The sequence below is a fragment of the Primulina eburnea genome, chromosome 17, assembly GCF_022965805.1.
Source record: "Primulina eburnea isolate SZY01 chromosome 17, ASM2296580v1, whole genome shotgun sequence".
NCBI lineage: Eukaryota > Viridiplantae > Streptophyta > Magnoliopsida > Lamiales > Gesneriaceae > Primulina > Primulina eburnea.
In genome coordinates this window covers 6,074,153-6,089,182 of record NC_133117.1, presented here as the reverse complement: position 1 = coordinate 6,089,182, position 15,030 = coordinate 6,074,153, and the positions used below count along the sequence as shown (strand labels likewise).

At 33.2% G+C, this 15,030-nt stretch overlaps 1 protein-coding gene across 1 annotated transcript; it reads right to left on the bottom strand.

Annotated features, from left to right (window-relative positions):
* Positions 1–5,920: 5,920 nt before the first annotated feature.
* Positions 5,921–8,481, bottom strand: LOC140818426 (20 kDa chaperonin, chloroplastic-like). Its single transcript, XM_073178371.1, has 6 exons — positions 8,339–8,481; positions 8,042–8,233; positions 7,286–7,465; positions 7,061–7,216; positions 6,427–6,504; positions 5,921–6,266 (listed from the first exon to the last, which is right to left on the bottom strand). The coding sequence occupies exons 2-6, from the start codon at positions 8,228–8,230 to the stop codon at positions 6,093–6,095; spliced, it is 777 nt and encodes a 258-aa protein (XP_073034472.1). The 5' UTR covers positions 8,231–8,233; positions 8,339–8,481; the 3' UTR covers positions 5,921–6,092.
* Between the last annotated feature and the right edge of the window lie 6,549 nt (positions 8,482–15,030).

Here is a 15,030-nt window from a genome sequence, read left to right as displayed (position 1 = left end):
GAGAACAATTAGTATTTGTATTTATTTTTGGGAATATACCTATAAGAGATAAGTTGACTGAAATTTCTAATTTAAGATAAAAGATTTGACTCGGCGATGATAAGTTATTTATGGTAACTAATATGAGAAAAGGTGATATAAAAACTATATCACAAGTTTTGGGTATTCCAATAGAGAAGTTGATTTTGTAGTAACAATTAACTGTGAGGGTATTAAGTTTGGGTTATTAAGAATGTTAAGCGCTAACTTTAAATGATTCAAAGGGAATGACATTTAATGAACTCCTTTGTATTAGAGTGTGATAGGCTCATGATCTTGATAAAAGTAAGATTTAGTAAAAGAATAATTATTTGAGGTAACGACTATATTATAATTTCGGATTTTAAGCTATAGATCGATATTGAGTTAAGTTTCAATATTCTATATGGGTTTTAATTTTTGTGATAGTAATCGGGATAATTTCAAGATAAGATTAAATAAGCATCAATCGCATGTATTGAGTGCCGACTTGATTCAACTCACTTCGATAGATTTCGACGCCATCTTAAGGATGAACTGATTATCTAAGAGCCATGCAATAGTAGATTGCCAGAGTAAGAATGTCAAACTCTGAACCCCGAACCAAGAAGAAATCAGGTACCATGGCAACGCCAAGGAACGGAAATACATTTTTTTCTGTTTCCCAGACTTGGAAAGCCATAATATTGGGCGAAGAAATTTACCTAGCAATGGTAAACAAAGTGCAAGAGTAGATGAGCTGAAGTTGGAAGATATTCTAGTAATACGAAAATTTTCGGGCGTTTTTCCAGAAAGGCTTCTTGGAATGGTCTTGGATGGTGAAGTAGATTTTGAGTAAATTCGGTACTTGATGATGCACCAATCTCCAATGCACTGTACCGAATGGCTCTAGATGAACTCAAGGAGCTAAAAGAACAAGTCTAAGAGTTGTTAGACAAAAAGCATATTATGTCAAGTGCATCTCATTGGGGAGCTGCAGTCCTATTTGTATGGAAGAAAGATGAAAGTATGAGATTGTGTATAGATTATAGAGAACTCTATAAGATCGCAATCAGGAATAAGTATCTTCTTCCAATAATATACGGTCTTGTCGATCAACGTAAAGGAGTTACAATCTTCTCTAAGCTTGACCTGGGGACATGCTATCATCAGCTAAAGGTCAGAGCAGAAGACACCCCAATGTCAGCATTCAGAATAAGGTCATGTGAGATCGAAATCAGGAATATCAGTGGAACTAAGAAATTAGAGGCAAATCTAGATTAGCCGAAACATAAGAATGGAACCGAAATTAGAGGCTTCTTTAGATTACCAGGCTATTAGCAGAAATTCGTCGAGGGCTTCTCTTCAGTAGTCGTATCACTGACGAGACTCGCACAAAAGAACTATGAATTCAACTGAAGAGAGAGATGTTAAAGAGCTTTCAAACATTAAAGGAGAAGCTAGCATCTACACCAATGTTGGTATTATCTACTGAGGACAAGGATCAAAGGAAGATATCAGAGGCGTACTCATGGAAGAGAGGCTAGTCAACTAAAGCCACAGGAGCAAAACTACCATACTCATGATATCGAGTTGGCAGCAGTGATCTTTGCTTTGAAAATTTGGAGACACTATCTCTACGATGTCAAGTGTGAAATATTCACTCACTGACCACCAAGTCCCAAATATTTGTTCATTCAAAAAGAATTAAAAATGAGACAAAGACGGTTGATAGAGTTACTCAAGGACTGTGACTTGACAATAAGCTACCACGCCAACAAAGCAAACAAGGTAGCCGATCCTTTGATTCAAACATGGGTAAGATAACATAACATCATTCTCCGCGCAACCATGCCTTCGGGAAGCAGTCAAGTTAAATCAGAGTCGAGACACGACACTAGAGAAGTTCAAAGAACAAGCCAAGAAAATAAAGTCATCAGATTTTCAAGTGGACCCAGACGGAATCCTAGGAATAAGAGGACGATTACGTGTGCCAGATATCAATAATCTTCGATAAGAAGTGATGTAAGAGGCACATAAGTCAATATTCCCGACCCACCCAGGTAGTACAAAGATGTACAGGGATTTGAAAGTAAGTTTCTAGTGAAGCATAATGAAAAGAGATGTCACCGAGTTTATATCTAAGTGACAAGTATGCCAACAAGTAAAGTGTCGTTCATCACTGTGCATGGAAGAAATAGAGGAGACAGTCATAACTAGGCTAAACTAATCCAAGAGACAATGAAAAAATGGTCATCATCAAAGATAGACACAAGGTTGCATAAGACCAGCAAAAGAGTTAGTCTGATCTTAAAAGGAGACCAATGGAATTCACATTGGGTGAAAAAGCTTATATAAGAGAATCATTAGATTCAGTAAAGCTGAAAAAGTGAAACCTCGGTACGCAGGACTATTCAAAATTCTGGAGAGATTGGCACATTGTCTTACAGAATAGCATTGCCATCAGATATATCTAGAATCCACAATATATTTCATAAGTCCAAACTAAGGAAATACACCTCGAACAAAAGCAATGTTATGGAAATTGATCCGCTAATGATCAAAGGTAACATGGGGGAAGAGCTGAAATATGAAGATGTCTCTATTCATATTGTGGACACCAAGGACCAAGTACTAAGACGACGTATCATTCCCTACGTCAAGGTGCAATAGTCAAAACACACAGAACGAGAAAACTACTTGGGAGTTTGAAAAGAAAATGCGCAAGCAATATCCTTACCTTTTTGAAAGTCAAACCGACTAAAGTTTCGAGGACGAAACTTCTAATAAGAAGGGAGGGATGTGAGAACCCAAATTTTTGGGCACATAATTAATTAAATATAGACATGTATAAGAACTTATTTTCGAGTTATAATAAATTTGAAAATATAAATAATACATGGAAATCGAAATCCAGTGCAAGATACACAGTAAATTAATGCTGGATATCCACCTAATTGGAAATATTATATTGTATATAAGGAAGTTTTCTCAATAAGGAAGCTAGCAAATTTGCAATACAGTCCAGATACGTCACGAACCTGTACAAGAAAGCAGTCTACGTTCATCCGAGAGAGATTAGTGCAATCACCCATTTGATTAGCCATCAGCGTCATTCGTGGAGCGACTTCAGAGCTTACCTTGTAAGCTGATTTTCCGTGCCTATAAATAGGAGGACTCTTCATTCAGAACTTGCACTCCCAAATCTCGAAATCCTCTCTAGCATCACCGTATTTTCGAAGCTTTCATCTTCAAGTAGCGAAGCTCTGCCGCAATCTCACCATTCACGTTTCCTTGAGCAGTCAGAATACTGTAAGTGGGCTTTTGATATATGTATTCCTTCGTAAGCGGATTTTTGATATTATTACATAAAATTGCACACTTATGTCTATTTTAAGTGGCTCTCGATATTTATATTCTTTTGATAAATACGGTTCACTTGTTTAATTATTTTTAAAGTGGACTTTTGAATATATATGTATTATTATATAAAAGATTTGGCACACTTATTTTCTTTTTAAGTGAGCATGATATATTTCGAAAACAAATTAAATATGACTTTGAAAATTCGATCGGCATGATATATTCATTTTCTTTTGGTATGAAATCCCCTTAATTATTCGTTTTTCGATATCAGTTATAATATTTGAAAGCATGTTGAATTATTTGAAATGCACTGTAATGATTTGATTTTGAAATGGTAAAGGAAATTCCGAACTTTGATATGCTTTGTTTAGGCCCTGATGCGGTGGGTTATAATAACCGTTCCTTTGGCCTCGCCCCTTAGAGGAGTAACATATAGGGGACTGATCAGTAAAAACCATAGAAAATGAGATGATTTTCAGTGCTATATTCGTATTTGTGTTAGTATTTGATTCAACATGCTTAATATTGAGATTCGATAATTTATTCGTATGTATATCCTCGATATTTGTTATGCACGATCGGCCCCCACTTGCTGAGTATTTCCCAAAATACTCACCCCTTACTTCATTCCCACCCAGATAAGAAAGAAGAGCAAATGGATGAAGATGAGCAAGAGCAAATATTGGGGATGGTATGAGATCTCGAGTTATTCCAGAAGTTTTAAAGCTTAGTTTATGTTTATCGCTTCCGCATATTTTTATTTAAGTTGTAAAGACGATGATTTTATGAATAATAGACTGGTTTTGGTTTATACTGTGCTACGAGGCTTGTTGTTTTTCAGGTTGTAAAACAACGCCGATGTCGACTAACCCCGGTCTGGGGGCGTGACACAAGACTCGTGAGTATGATAACCAAAATAATTAAAAATAACCTTGAGAAAGCCATCTTCTTTTTTTTTTCGAAAATTTTAATGAAGAATAATTTTTAGAGAAGAAGAGAAAGTTGGAGTGATTGAATGTGTTTGTGAGATCATATTTATGTCGTCTTAACATCCTCCCAGGATTTATAACAAGTTTTTGAAAAATTTATTTTTATTATTTCTAATAATAACATTATATTATATAGTAAATAAATATACAATAAATAAATAACAGTAAAATAAATATTATTACTTTTGTTACCTTTTGCTTCTGTTTTGAGCTTGGAAAAGTATGTAGGACTTTTCGAGCTTCGTGCTGATAGCGTGTTGTGAAAAAGTAAAAATTTATGGTAAAAAGTAAAAATTTCAAACTCTCAAAATTTACCAAACTACACACTTTATAATATTTTTCTCTCTACTCAATTGTGATTTTCTTCACAAATGAGAGATCTATTTTTAGAAAATCTTTACAAATAATCCAAAAATAAATTCATCATCACCTACATCATCACACACTAATTTTCAATATTTACAACTCTTATTTTCAACATTCAAATATTCAACATTCAAATATTCAATACACATTTTAAATATTATTTTCCAACAAAAATATAAATGTGTGGGGTTTTAAGGAGTAACTGATTTGATACGTTGATATGACACAAAATAAAAAGAGTGAGTCTCACGTGAGTCCGTCTCACGAATCATAATCTGTGAGACGGGTCAACCCTACCGGCTACCCATATTCACGATAAAAAGTAATACTCTTAGCATAAAAAGTAATAATTTTTAATGGATGATCAATAAGAGATCCGTGAGACCGTCTCACACAAATTTTTGCCAAATAAAAAATCAAAGAATACGTCTGCCATACGATGATTTCACGATGAGTAGGTCTTTCATATTTCATCTCACGCATCTTTTTTCGTGACACGGATCAATCATGTCTATATTTATAATAAAAATTAATATATTTGACGTAAAAAATAATTTTTTTTCGTGGGTGACCCATATAGAATATATGTTTCACAAAATTGACCCGTGAGACCATCTCACATGAATTTTTGTATTTTATGATATAGATCCATCATATTTAAAAAATATTATTCATTAATAGATGGAGTTAGAATATGAGATTCATAAAAAATGATTAACTCTTGAGATTATCTATCTTTGACTAGTTATTTTCATGTAAGTTTAAAATGTGCGTATAGCATTATAATAATTTAAATAATAATTAGTGATTTAAACGATAATTTTTAAAGTAAAAAAGAAGAATAAATGTTAGTAAATGGATATGCAAATTTTAAGTGTTGTTCTAAAATGGTTTGGCCTAATAATGTTGCATATTTGGTCTAAATCGTATGATCTTGTCTTCAGAAAGGATTGGCTTGATTCAAGTCCAATCTTCTACTTCAACGTTGTTGCTTATATACCAATAATTGACCGTCAATATGCCAAATTTCAACTAATTTTGTAATTACATAATTCACATCAATCTCTTAAAATGACAAATAAGAAATGGTGTCCCAAATAAACATCATTTTACACGTAATATGCAAAGAAAATAATACGAGGATGCTCAAATCTTATTAGCTCAATCATGAAACATTGAAAACAAGATACACGACAAGACCCTGGAAGCAAGAAACGAGCAACTCTTTGTAAACCAACAAAATTTATGCCAAAATCTGAGGACTGTTACATTTCATAGAACCATAAAAAACGTGTTCGGCTCTAAATTACAAGAGTGTCTTGTTTCATCATTTGCAGGAATACTAAAGGGCTGAACGAAAGACAGGATGGGAACTCAGGAAAGGATAGCCATTACATCGGATGCACGCAGTGCTATGTAATCGGAACCATCACTACCTTTGAAATCGTTGCCTGCATATTTTGAGTACATAACTGTATTTCCTGGGGCAACTGACAATGACTTCCTATCACCATCGTCATCGAGTCGGCCAGGCCCAACTGCTACAACCTGTAATTTAAGAATAGAAACAGTAAAGTTGGTGTGCCAATATGCTAAACTTCCTGTCGATGTTATTAATCAGTGGAAGCGCATCAAGGAACGAGGAACTTCACCGACATTGAGTCATGAGGCATTCATATTAAGGATAAGTTCAATAACAGCCACTCACTGTGCCAATTGAAGGCTTCTCCTTGCTCGCATCGGTTAAGAACAATCCACCAGCAGTTTTCTCTTCAACCTCAGCCACCTAGAAATAAATAAATGTTCAGTTAGTATTGTAAAAGTACAGCACACTAAAATCGAGGTGCTGAACTTGCTTTTACCCAAGATTGAATATTACGATGTTATGTGAAATGACATGTAATTTCATTTGTACTAGGGATGCTTTGGATTATGTCAATAATCCAGGAATTTTAAGCAGGACGGAAAACAATTAACGACGTTTTTGCAGTATGAAGGTGACCATCTATCTATTCTTATTATATATCATACAAGGACCATGTTGGTCTCTTGATAGACCATTCCTTAAATTTACTGAAGTGGCTATACTATTTTAATCAGCAACATTTTTAATCAGTAACATGAAATTCGAGTTTGAATCTTTTTAGAATATCATTATTTGAATTTACAAAAATGATAAAATTGTTAATTAGAAAATTTTTCAAATTTAAAATACACGAAGTGTCGGTGGAATAATTGATAATAAAGACACACTGTGTGTGTTACAGCCTACAATGCTAGTATAAAAATTATAAATGGATTACAAGTAGAAATAGGGAGGGGAAGCTGGGTGAATAACCAACCTTTATGAGAACTCTGTCATTCAAGGGCTTCAAATCCTTTATATCATCAGTATCAAGAGTACCAACAATATCATCCTCCTTCAGAATGAGATGATTTGAACCATCAAACTCCACTTCTGTACCCGCATACTTCGAGTAAACCACTTGGGTACCAGTCTGAACACAGGTATCAATCATGAGTATACACCGTTAAACATAAAAACGACTAATAAGGTCGGATCATACCTTCAAACTAATCTCCACCTTATTTTTTCCAATTGTACGACCCTCTCCAACAGCAACCACCTCACCCCCTTGAGGTTTTGATAGTGCAGTGGTTGGTAACAAGATACCACCCGAAGTTTTTTCCTCAGCTGCCTTAATTTTTACCAACACTCTGTCACCTAAAGGTTTGAGTGATGTATACTGAAGAGTTGGGAACATAAAGATTAGTCAGCAGTAGCATTGCATTAACAAAAAACAAGAGCACACAAATACACTTTGGTGTCGCTAGATCAACCTAGAACTTATTGTGCATATCAAAATCAGTGTGTTGCCGAATTTTAGAGCTCTGAAAATTTCACGTTCAAGTTCAGTTTACACCACCTAATAATAAAGACCCAGTAAGGTGAATGAACAGTATGTGAAACTACAGAGATGGAACACAGAATCAAGAAAGATCAATGGCAATTCTCAATCAACCAACCCCAAGAAAAGTATTCTTCACACCACAAAAAAGATAGTCAATAAGGAAACCATTCGCTAGACTTTTAATCAAAACCATCCAATTCAGTCCTGCACACCACATAGATTATACAATATCCAGCTATCTTACGACCAATAGTATAATTTATAAAACAGCGTTCTATTGCATTAACAAAAAAAAACTTCGTAAACTTAGAATCAATGAAAACATGATAAGAAATTCAACAAAATAAAAGCACCAAAAGCATAAAAGGAGTGGGCTATAAAGTACAACGTAAACGAACTCGAAGAGTATACCTTCGGCGCAACAGTTGTTGTAGCAGCCTTAACAACAAGACCACGGAACGACCTTCGGGCCTTGCCGTTCAGCTTCAAAGGTGAAAAAGAAGACACTTTAACTGCATTTGAAGCCCTCAGACCTTCAAACGAGGTAAACCCTTTTGCTGAAATCGAAGATGCAGCGGAAGTCAGCTGGGTAGTCGCCATTTCCTGCTCTCAAAGCGAAAATTTTGAAGAAAATAAAATAAAAACCATCAAATCAAGAACCCAGAAAGTTCCAACAACAGTTAATTTGGGAGAAAAAGCAGATAATACCGAGTAGGAAATAGTATTGCAGAGTGAAGAGAAGAGAGTCTTCTGGGAGGTGAGCTCGTGAATTACAATGTACAATTTGTTGGAGAGAGGATGACAAAACCCTAGGAGATAAAAGGTTTTCGACGGAGGGGGTGCAATGCAATTTCGTAGAGGTTTCTAGAAATGTATATTTATGAATTGCTCGGTAGCTCACTCATCTATTTTGCACCACCAATAATGAATCTCTCTACCCTCTTACACCCAGTTTAGGCATGCTTATCGGTTCTACCAGATCGGTTTCTGACCGGTTCTTACCGATTCTAGGTCTGATGAGTTTGGAATCGATCTGAACCGGTTAGGAACCGATTCCGAACGATTCCGGTTCCAAGTCAATCCAAACCTAAGACCGGTTCGACTTCTAATATACCGGTTCAGGTTCAAGTCGAACCGGTTCCGAGCTCTAATTTATTATATTTTACTATATAATTAAAATTAATAATATTAATTGACAATTTTTTATTTAGTATTTTGATACAAATAATTGTGATTACATTAAAAAATTATAACAAAATAACTTAAACATTTATTTTACAATTGAACATCTAAAATTCATCACGATTTAATAAAATATATTTTGAATATTCTGGATCTTCGTCGGAGCTTGAGCTTTGAAACTCTTCGATTGTGACAGAGGTCCTGTTCTTTTTTCTGCTACAAACCAATTTTGTAGGCATGTTAGCATGAAAAGTGTTTATGGTTATGGCTTTGAATTAGTTCTTTGTTCGCCAATGATCCTTCCACATACTGAAAATGCTGATTCAGCAGCAATACCTGAACTTTGAATGAGTAGGACATCTCTTGCAATTGCAACTAACACTGGATAAAGTTTATAATTTACTTTCCACCAATCAAGAACATCGATATTATCCGTAGTCTCAATATATTGACTTAGATAAATTTGGATTTCATTGTAATTGGTTATTGTCACCGATTTTCCTTTGAACTTTTGTCGTTTCAAAATTTGAAAGAAGTTCGGTGCTCCATTCTTGCTTTTATATGTCGGCATATCCTCTGGCTGCGCACTTGGTTCATCACATTGTTCACTAGCATACAAATCAAACAATTCTTGAAGAGAAGGCATGATTGACTTCTTTTGATCGTCAACATTCTTCCAAAGAAAGTTAGCATAATATTCAAAAAACACGTCTAATCCTCCTTGATTTTGAGTATGATCAAGTAATGTTGCTAAGCCATGCACAATTGAGATAGTTTTCCAATATTTTAAAATTTTGTTTTCCATATTTGAAACAAAATCACGCATAACAGAATCATCGCGATATTCAATAAATTTATAAAACATATTGAAAAGCAAAGATAGAAACATGGTTGAAGTAGGGTAGTTAATGTCAGCAAATTTTTCGATTGCTTCTTTAAAAATTTCTAACGAAGAAACACATTTACTCAAAATATTTCAATCATCGTCAGTTAACATTAAAGATTGTACCGCAATATTATTATAATATGGAGTAACTAAATCTTGAAAACATAATAAAGTACGAAGCAAGTGATATAAAGCATTCCATCTAGTTTCAATAGGAAGAGGAAATTTTTTAAATTTAATTCCAGTTGATTCGACCAGTGTTCACGTCCATATCTTTTTTCAAGTGATAATTTCCCACATAATTTGAATTTTCTGTTACAGTGGATATTTGCTCATCACAGGCACATTTAACATATAAGTTGATAATATGACATGCACATCTAACATGACGCAAATTACCTTCTAAATTTGGTTTTAGTAAATCTTTAAGATATTTAATTGCAAGAGTATTGGCACTCGCATTATCTAACGTTATCGACATTATTTTATTTTGTATGCCATAAATCTTAACAAAATTTAAAACATATCTAGCTATAGTGTATGCTTTGTGAAACGATTCTAAATGATCTAGCGCTAAAATTCTTTTTTGCATAGTCCAAGTTTCGTCAATCCAATGACATGTAACAACAAGATATGATTCATATTTTAAATTAGTCCAAATATCAGTTGTTAAAATAACTCTACAAGAAATATTTGAAAGATGCGATTTTAGTGTTTCTTTATATTCTTTATAAATATCAAAACAATATTTCTTAAGTGTGTGCCTAGAAATATTGTGAAACCAGATTGAATAGTACTAGTAAATTCAACAAAACCTTCTTGTTCAGCTATTATAAAAGGTTGACAACATTTGGTAATAATAATATTGATTACCAAATGATAATATCAAAATAATATTTCGAATTATTTAGAAGAGTAAATTGAGAAATAATAAATAAATAACAATAAAAATAATATCAATTATAGATAAAATTATAACATATTTATTGAATATATTTAGAGAAATGATGGTAAAGAAATATATTGATTGTAGAGAAGCGAAAAGTTGAGAGAAAATTGAAATGTGAAATATAAAAAATAACTTGTATTTATAGGTGATTTTGGGGGTTAAAAAAAAATTATATTTGCAATTCGGCTTAAGTGTCAGACGTGTATAATCCTCTGAGGAAACCGATGACAAATGAATACACGTGATTTCATCAATATATGTAGGCTGAAATATGACATTAAACAATGTGAAATTCCACTGCCGCAAATCTGGGTCAATCAGATCATGAACCGTCAAAGATTGTTTCTTATCTTCAAGTGACGTCTATGTATAGAAGTTGTTAGGATCAGGGATATGTTTAGAAGAGGGTTGAATAAACATTCTTAAAAATTCCTTTAACTTTAAACGGTTCTCAACAATTTGTAGACTGTTAAGAATTATTCTTGAATAGCTAGCTTTATTGTATCACTTTAAAATAAAATAAGTGCAGAAATTATCTGATTTGGCTAGTGATAAATAAATACGGTTGACAATTTTAACAAAAAACAGTCTGAAAACTTTAATATGTATGAATGTAGAATGCATAAGTAAATTACTCAAGATTTTTATGGATATTCGGAGATAAAACTCTTATGTCACCACTTTTTCCACTTATGAGGGTTCCACTAAAAGTCTTTAATTTTACTAGGTCTTGTAATGGCCCGCTTTAGTTAGAAATTATCAAACTGCCTAAACTGAAATTCTTAGTAATCACTTTACAAGATCTTGATATTTAAGAACTTTTGGTTCACCAGGCAATATAACAGATAACAATGACATTGCAATCAGCTTTGTAACTGTTTGATTTGGTTGAGTTAGAACATATTGATCTTTTAAGATCTGATATATTCTAATAAGTGGGTGCTTTGGTTGAGCAGTTTGAAATGATGACTCTTAAGTGCTAAAAAAATCTTGGAAATATGCAGGCTCTTGATTTCTTGAAAGTTTTAGTGATTTTAAATTAGTTTCGGTAGTGTTCCCTTTGAAACGCAATGCATATTTATATTAGAGTGTTCAACAGTCGAAGTTTCTTTCCAACGATCTTCTGCACAGATTCTCGTTATTATGGGCATTCGTCGTACTTATCAATAAATTCTCGTAAATACTCTCTCGACTTTAAGTCCATGCTTTTGATAGAGCTGACACACCATATCCGAATAGAATAGTTTTATGTCATTTCCAAAGTTGGTAGATACTGTGTAATCTTTTTATATTGAGTTTTTAAATGAACAACTTGAAATGCAACATCTTTTTGGGAGTCCTCACTCTTGACCTTTCTATAGTGCGGTTGGAAAACAATGGTTTGAACTCATGCACTAAATTTAATACTTTGAACCGGTCACTTGTCATAAGATTTCTTGCAGATAGAGTTCAATAAATTACAGTGGTTGGATTTCTAGACAGCTTGAACTCCTCAACGGCTTGAAAATGAAAGATTTTATCCAGTAGTCTAAAAACCTGTTTTACAATAAAGTGAGCGGGTCGGTCCTGAAACAGTTTGATGTTGTTTATTTTGTCAATCATGAAAACTTAAGGGTAATAAAAAAAATATTCCAACAATTTTCTCTTTTTGGTGATGACAAAACCAATCTATAAAAGTATACGATCACTTACGAAAAACATATAATATTAGAAAATCTAAGAACATATTGTATTTCATTGAGATAATGAAATTACAATGTTACAAGTGCATAAATTTGAAAACCAGTGCATAAATTTGAAAACCTATTACACCTTCAAAACAAAATCTTATCTTCTACAACTTGAATCACCGACATTGCCACCTCTTCTTCTGACCGCCTCTTATCTTCTTCAAATTTAGTCATTTCAGCATGTCTTTTCTACTCTTCACTCTTTTTGTAGTCTTCTACTTCCCCTTTTTGGCATCATCTATTTGTATATACTCTAATATTTCTTGCAATTGGCTACAATAGTGGTCTGAATACAATCTACTCAGGCCTCTACCACTTGTTGGGATCTGGTAATTTGACCCAACAAGCAAGTAATCTTTGTGTCCTTGAAATTTCATCACCAACCCAAAACATGTCTTATTCATCCTTATGTACTTGATCCTTGTTCTTGTATCATATTAAATAAAAGAAATTGGCACTGAAAATCATCTTATTTTATATGGCTAACTGATCAATTCCCTAAGTTATATCCTCTAATGGGGCGAGGTCATAGTATCAATTATTATATCACACTGCATCAGGGCCAAATCAAATGTCATATTTTCCCGACCATTTCAAATGTGAATCCTAACAGTGCCTTCAAAAATATTTTTCTCAAACATGCTTTCAAAGATCATTTAACAAATCGAAGGCATAACATATGCCATCGAATTTCAATAAACATACATAATTTATTTTTGTACAAACATGGACACACTTATGAAGAACAAGTATTTCAAAATATATATATCAAATAGTACACTTATGAAATGTAAGTGTACATAAAAGTATAGCAAAAGCCCACTTACGGAAAAATTATATATAGCAAAAGCTCACTTACTCTGCTTAAAATGTACGATTCGAACTTTACCGATACTTATGTAAAACTTTGGTCAAACATGGGCAACACTTGAGCAACACCTCGGTCATGATTTGGACAGCATTACAATGCTGAATGCATCATCTCCTCTTTGCTTGAAGTGGTCGAGACTTATGAGTGATTTGGAAAGATTTTTGGTCTAGTTTTACACTAAACCAAAGCCTCTATTTATAGGCCTCCGAGGGTGAGGTAAAGGGTCACTCCATTCGTTGTCATTTATCTTGCCTTAAATATTATTATTCATGGTCATTAACCTCCTCTTAATGACATCTATTCATTACCATTAACCTGATATTAAGAACATCTATTCATGATCATTAACCTCCTCTTAATTATCATTATTTTGTTTTCAATATAGGTAGTTTAATTGTTGATTATTGTGGTTTAAATTAATCACTAAAATGGTGATAAATGGTCAATAATGAGGGAAAAATGATTACTCAAATTCCAATATTATGATTGTATGAACTCGAAAATGTTGTCCCAAAATGAGTTGAAATTTCATATGACATATACATGTCTTCTCGTTGCAAGATTTCGGGTCTTCACATCCCTCCCTCCTTGTTAGAAGTTTCGTCCTCGAAACTTGAGTTAACTCAATGTAGATAGGAAATAATTGATAAATTCAAAATTTAAATCCATACTGAATGATCCATGGTTCAAGTTCAATTGATTCAAAGGAAAATTTAAACTTGAATCCTATAATACGAATACGGTATATTTCGAAACAAAAGTAGTGAGATGCAAAAACAAAAACAAAAATATCGACGAGGATGTCCTTATTCCAAAAGACATATGAGAGCTTAGTCTAATAGGTGACATTTCCATCTCCTAACTCCTCGTTAGCCTCTTCTCCTTGTGCATTTAATATCTATTGCATATGCTCGAGTGCAATTTGTTGGTTGGCGATTTCTGCACTCAAGTTTTGGTTGTTGCGCTCTAATTGTTGCTGAAAAGTCTACTACACATTTTACTTTAAAATATACTATATATTTTTTTTCTTTTTAAAATACTTTCAAGCTTCGGCCAAAAATGCATATATATATATATTTATATACATACATACATACATACATATATATATATATTATATATACTTTGTATCATTTAAAATAAATCAACCAACCTGTTATTTAAAATCCCAAAAGAACGAGTGCAAACCACAAAATCATAAACCGTCAAACCAAACCTAAAATTAGCATTTTTCAAAATATCAAAAACTCTTAATTATCTCAAAACCTCTCAAAAGCATAAAATCGATCACACCTAGTGACTCTAATGACTAATCAAACCTTAACCATGATAGCAACTAATATTTATACATTCACAAGCAATAGTGAAAAATATTTTTAATAAAATAGTCTTTCATTAACATGCATAACTTTAAATCCATTTTCCTTTCATCATATCATTTTTCCTTTCATCATATACATATATGTTTCTTTTTTATTGAATTCAGATCATTAATTGTGACTCTCATTCCAGTTTTTGGTCGCTAGATCCATCTACGTATAACTATGGTACCAGGCGGCGGGGACATCAGCAACACTCTCACCCGTCAACTGAGCCTTAGCCTTACATATCATCATATCATTTTGTATTAGTCACAATCAAGTCACCTCTTTCAACCTTTCATTATATTCATCATGTATAAAAATTCATGCATATATATCATTTTTCTTTTAAACCAAATATGTAACACATCTTTTAGTATTATCGTTTTTCATCATAAAATCCCATAACTTTCAAAATGAA

What these genes read in the sequence shown, in the direction of transcription:
- LOC140818426 (XM_073178371.1), bottom strand. Translation starts at nt 8,230, where the DNA reads ATGGCGACTACCCAGCTGACTTCCGCTGCATCTTCGATTTCAGCAAAA. An exon ending in CAACAACTGTTGCGCCGAAG is followed by an intron (nt 7,466 to 8,041) that starts GTATACTCTTCG and finishes CCAACTCTTCAG; the next exon opens with TATACATCACTCAAACCTTT. An exon ending in AGAAGCCTTCAATTGGCACA is followed by an intron (nt 6,267 to 6,426) that starts GTGAGTGGCTGT and finishes CTTAAATTACAG; the next exon opens with GTTGTAGCAGTTGGGCCTGG.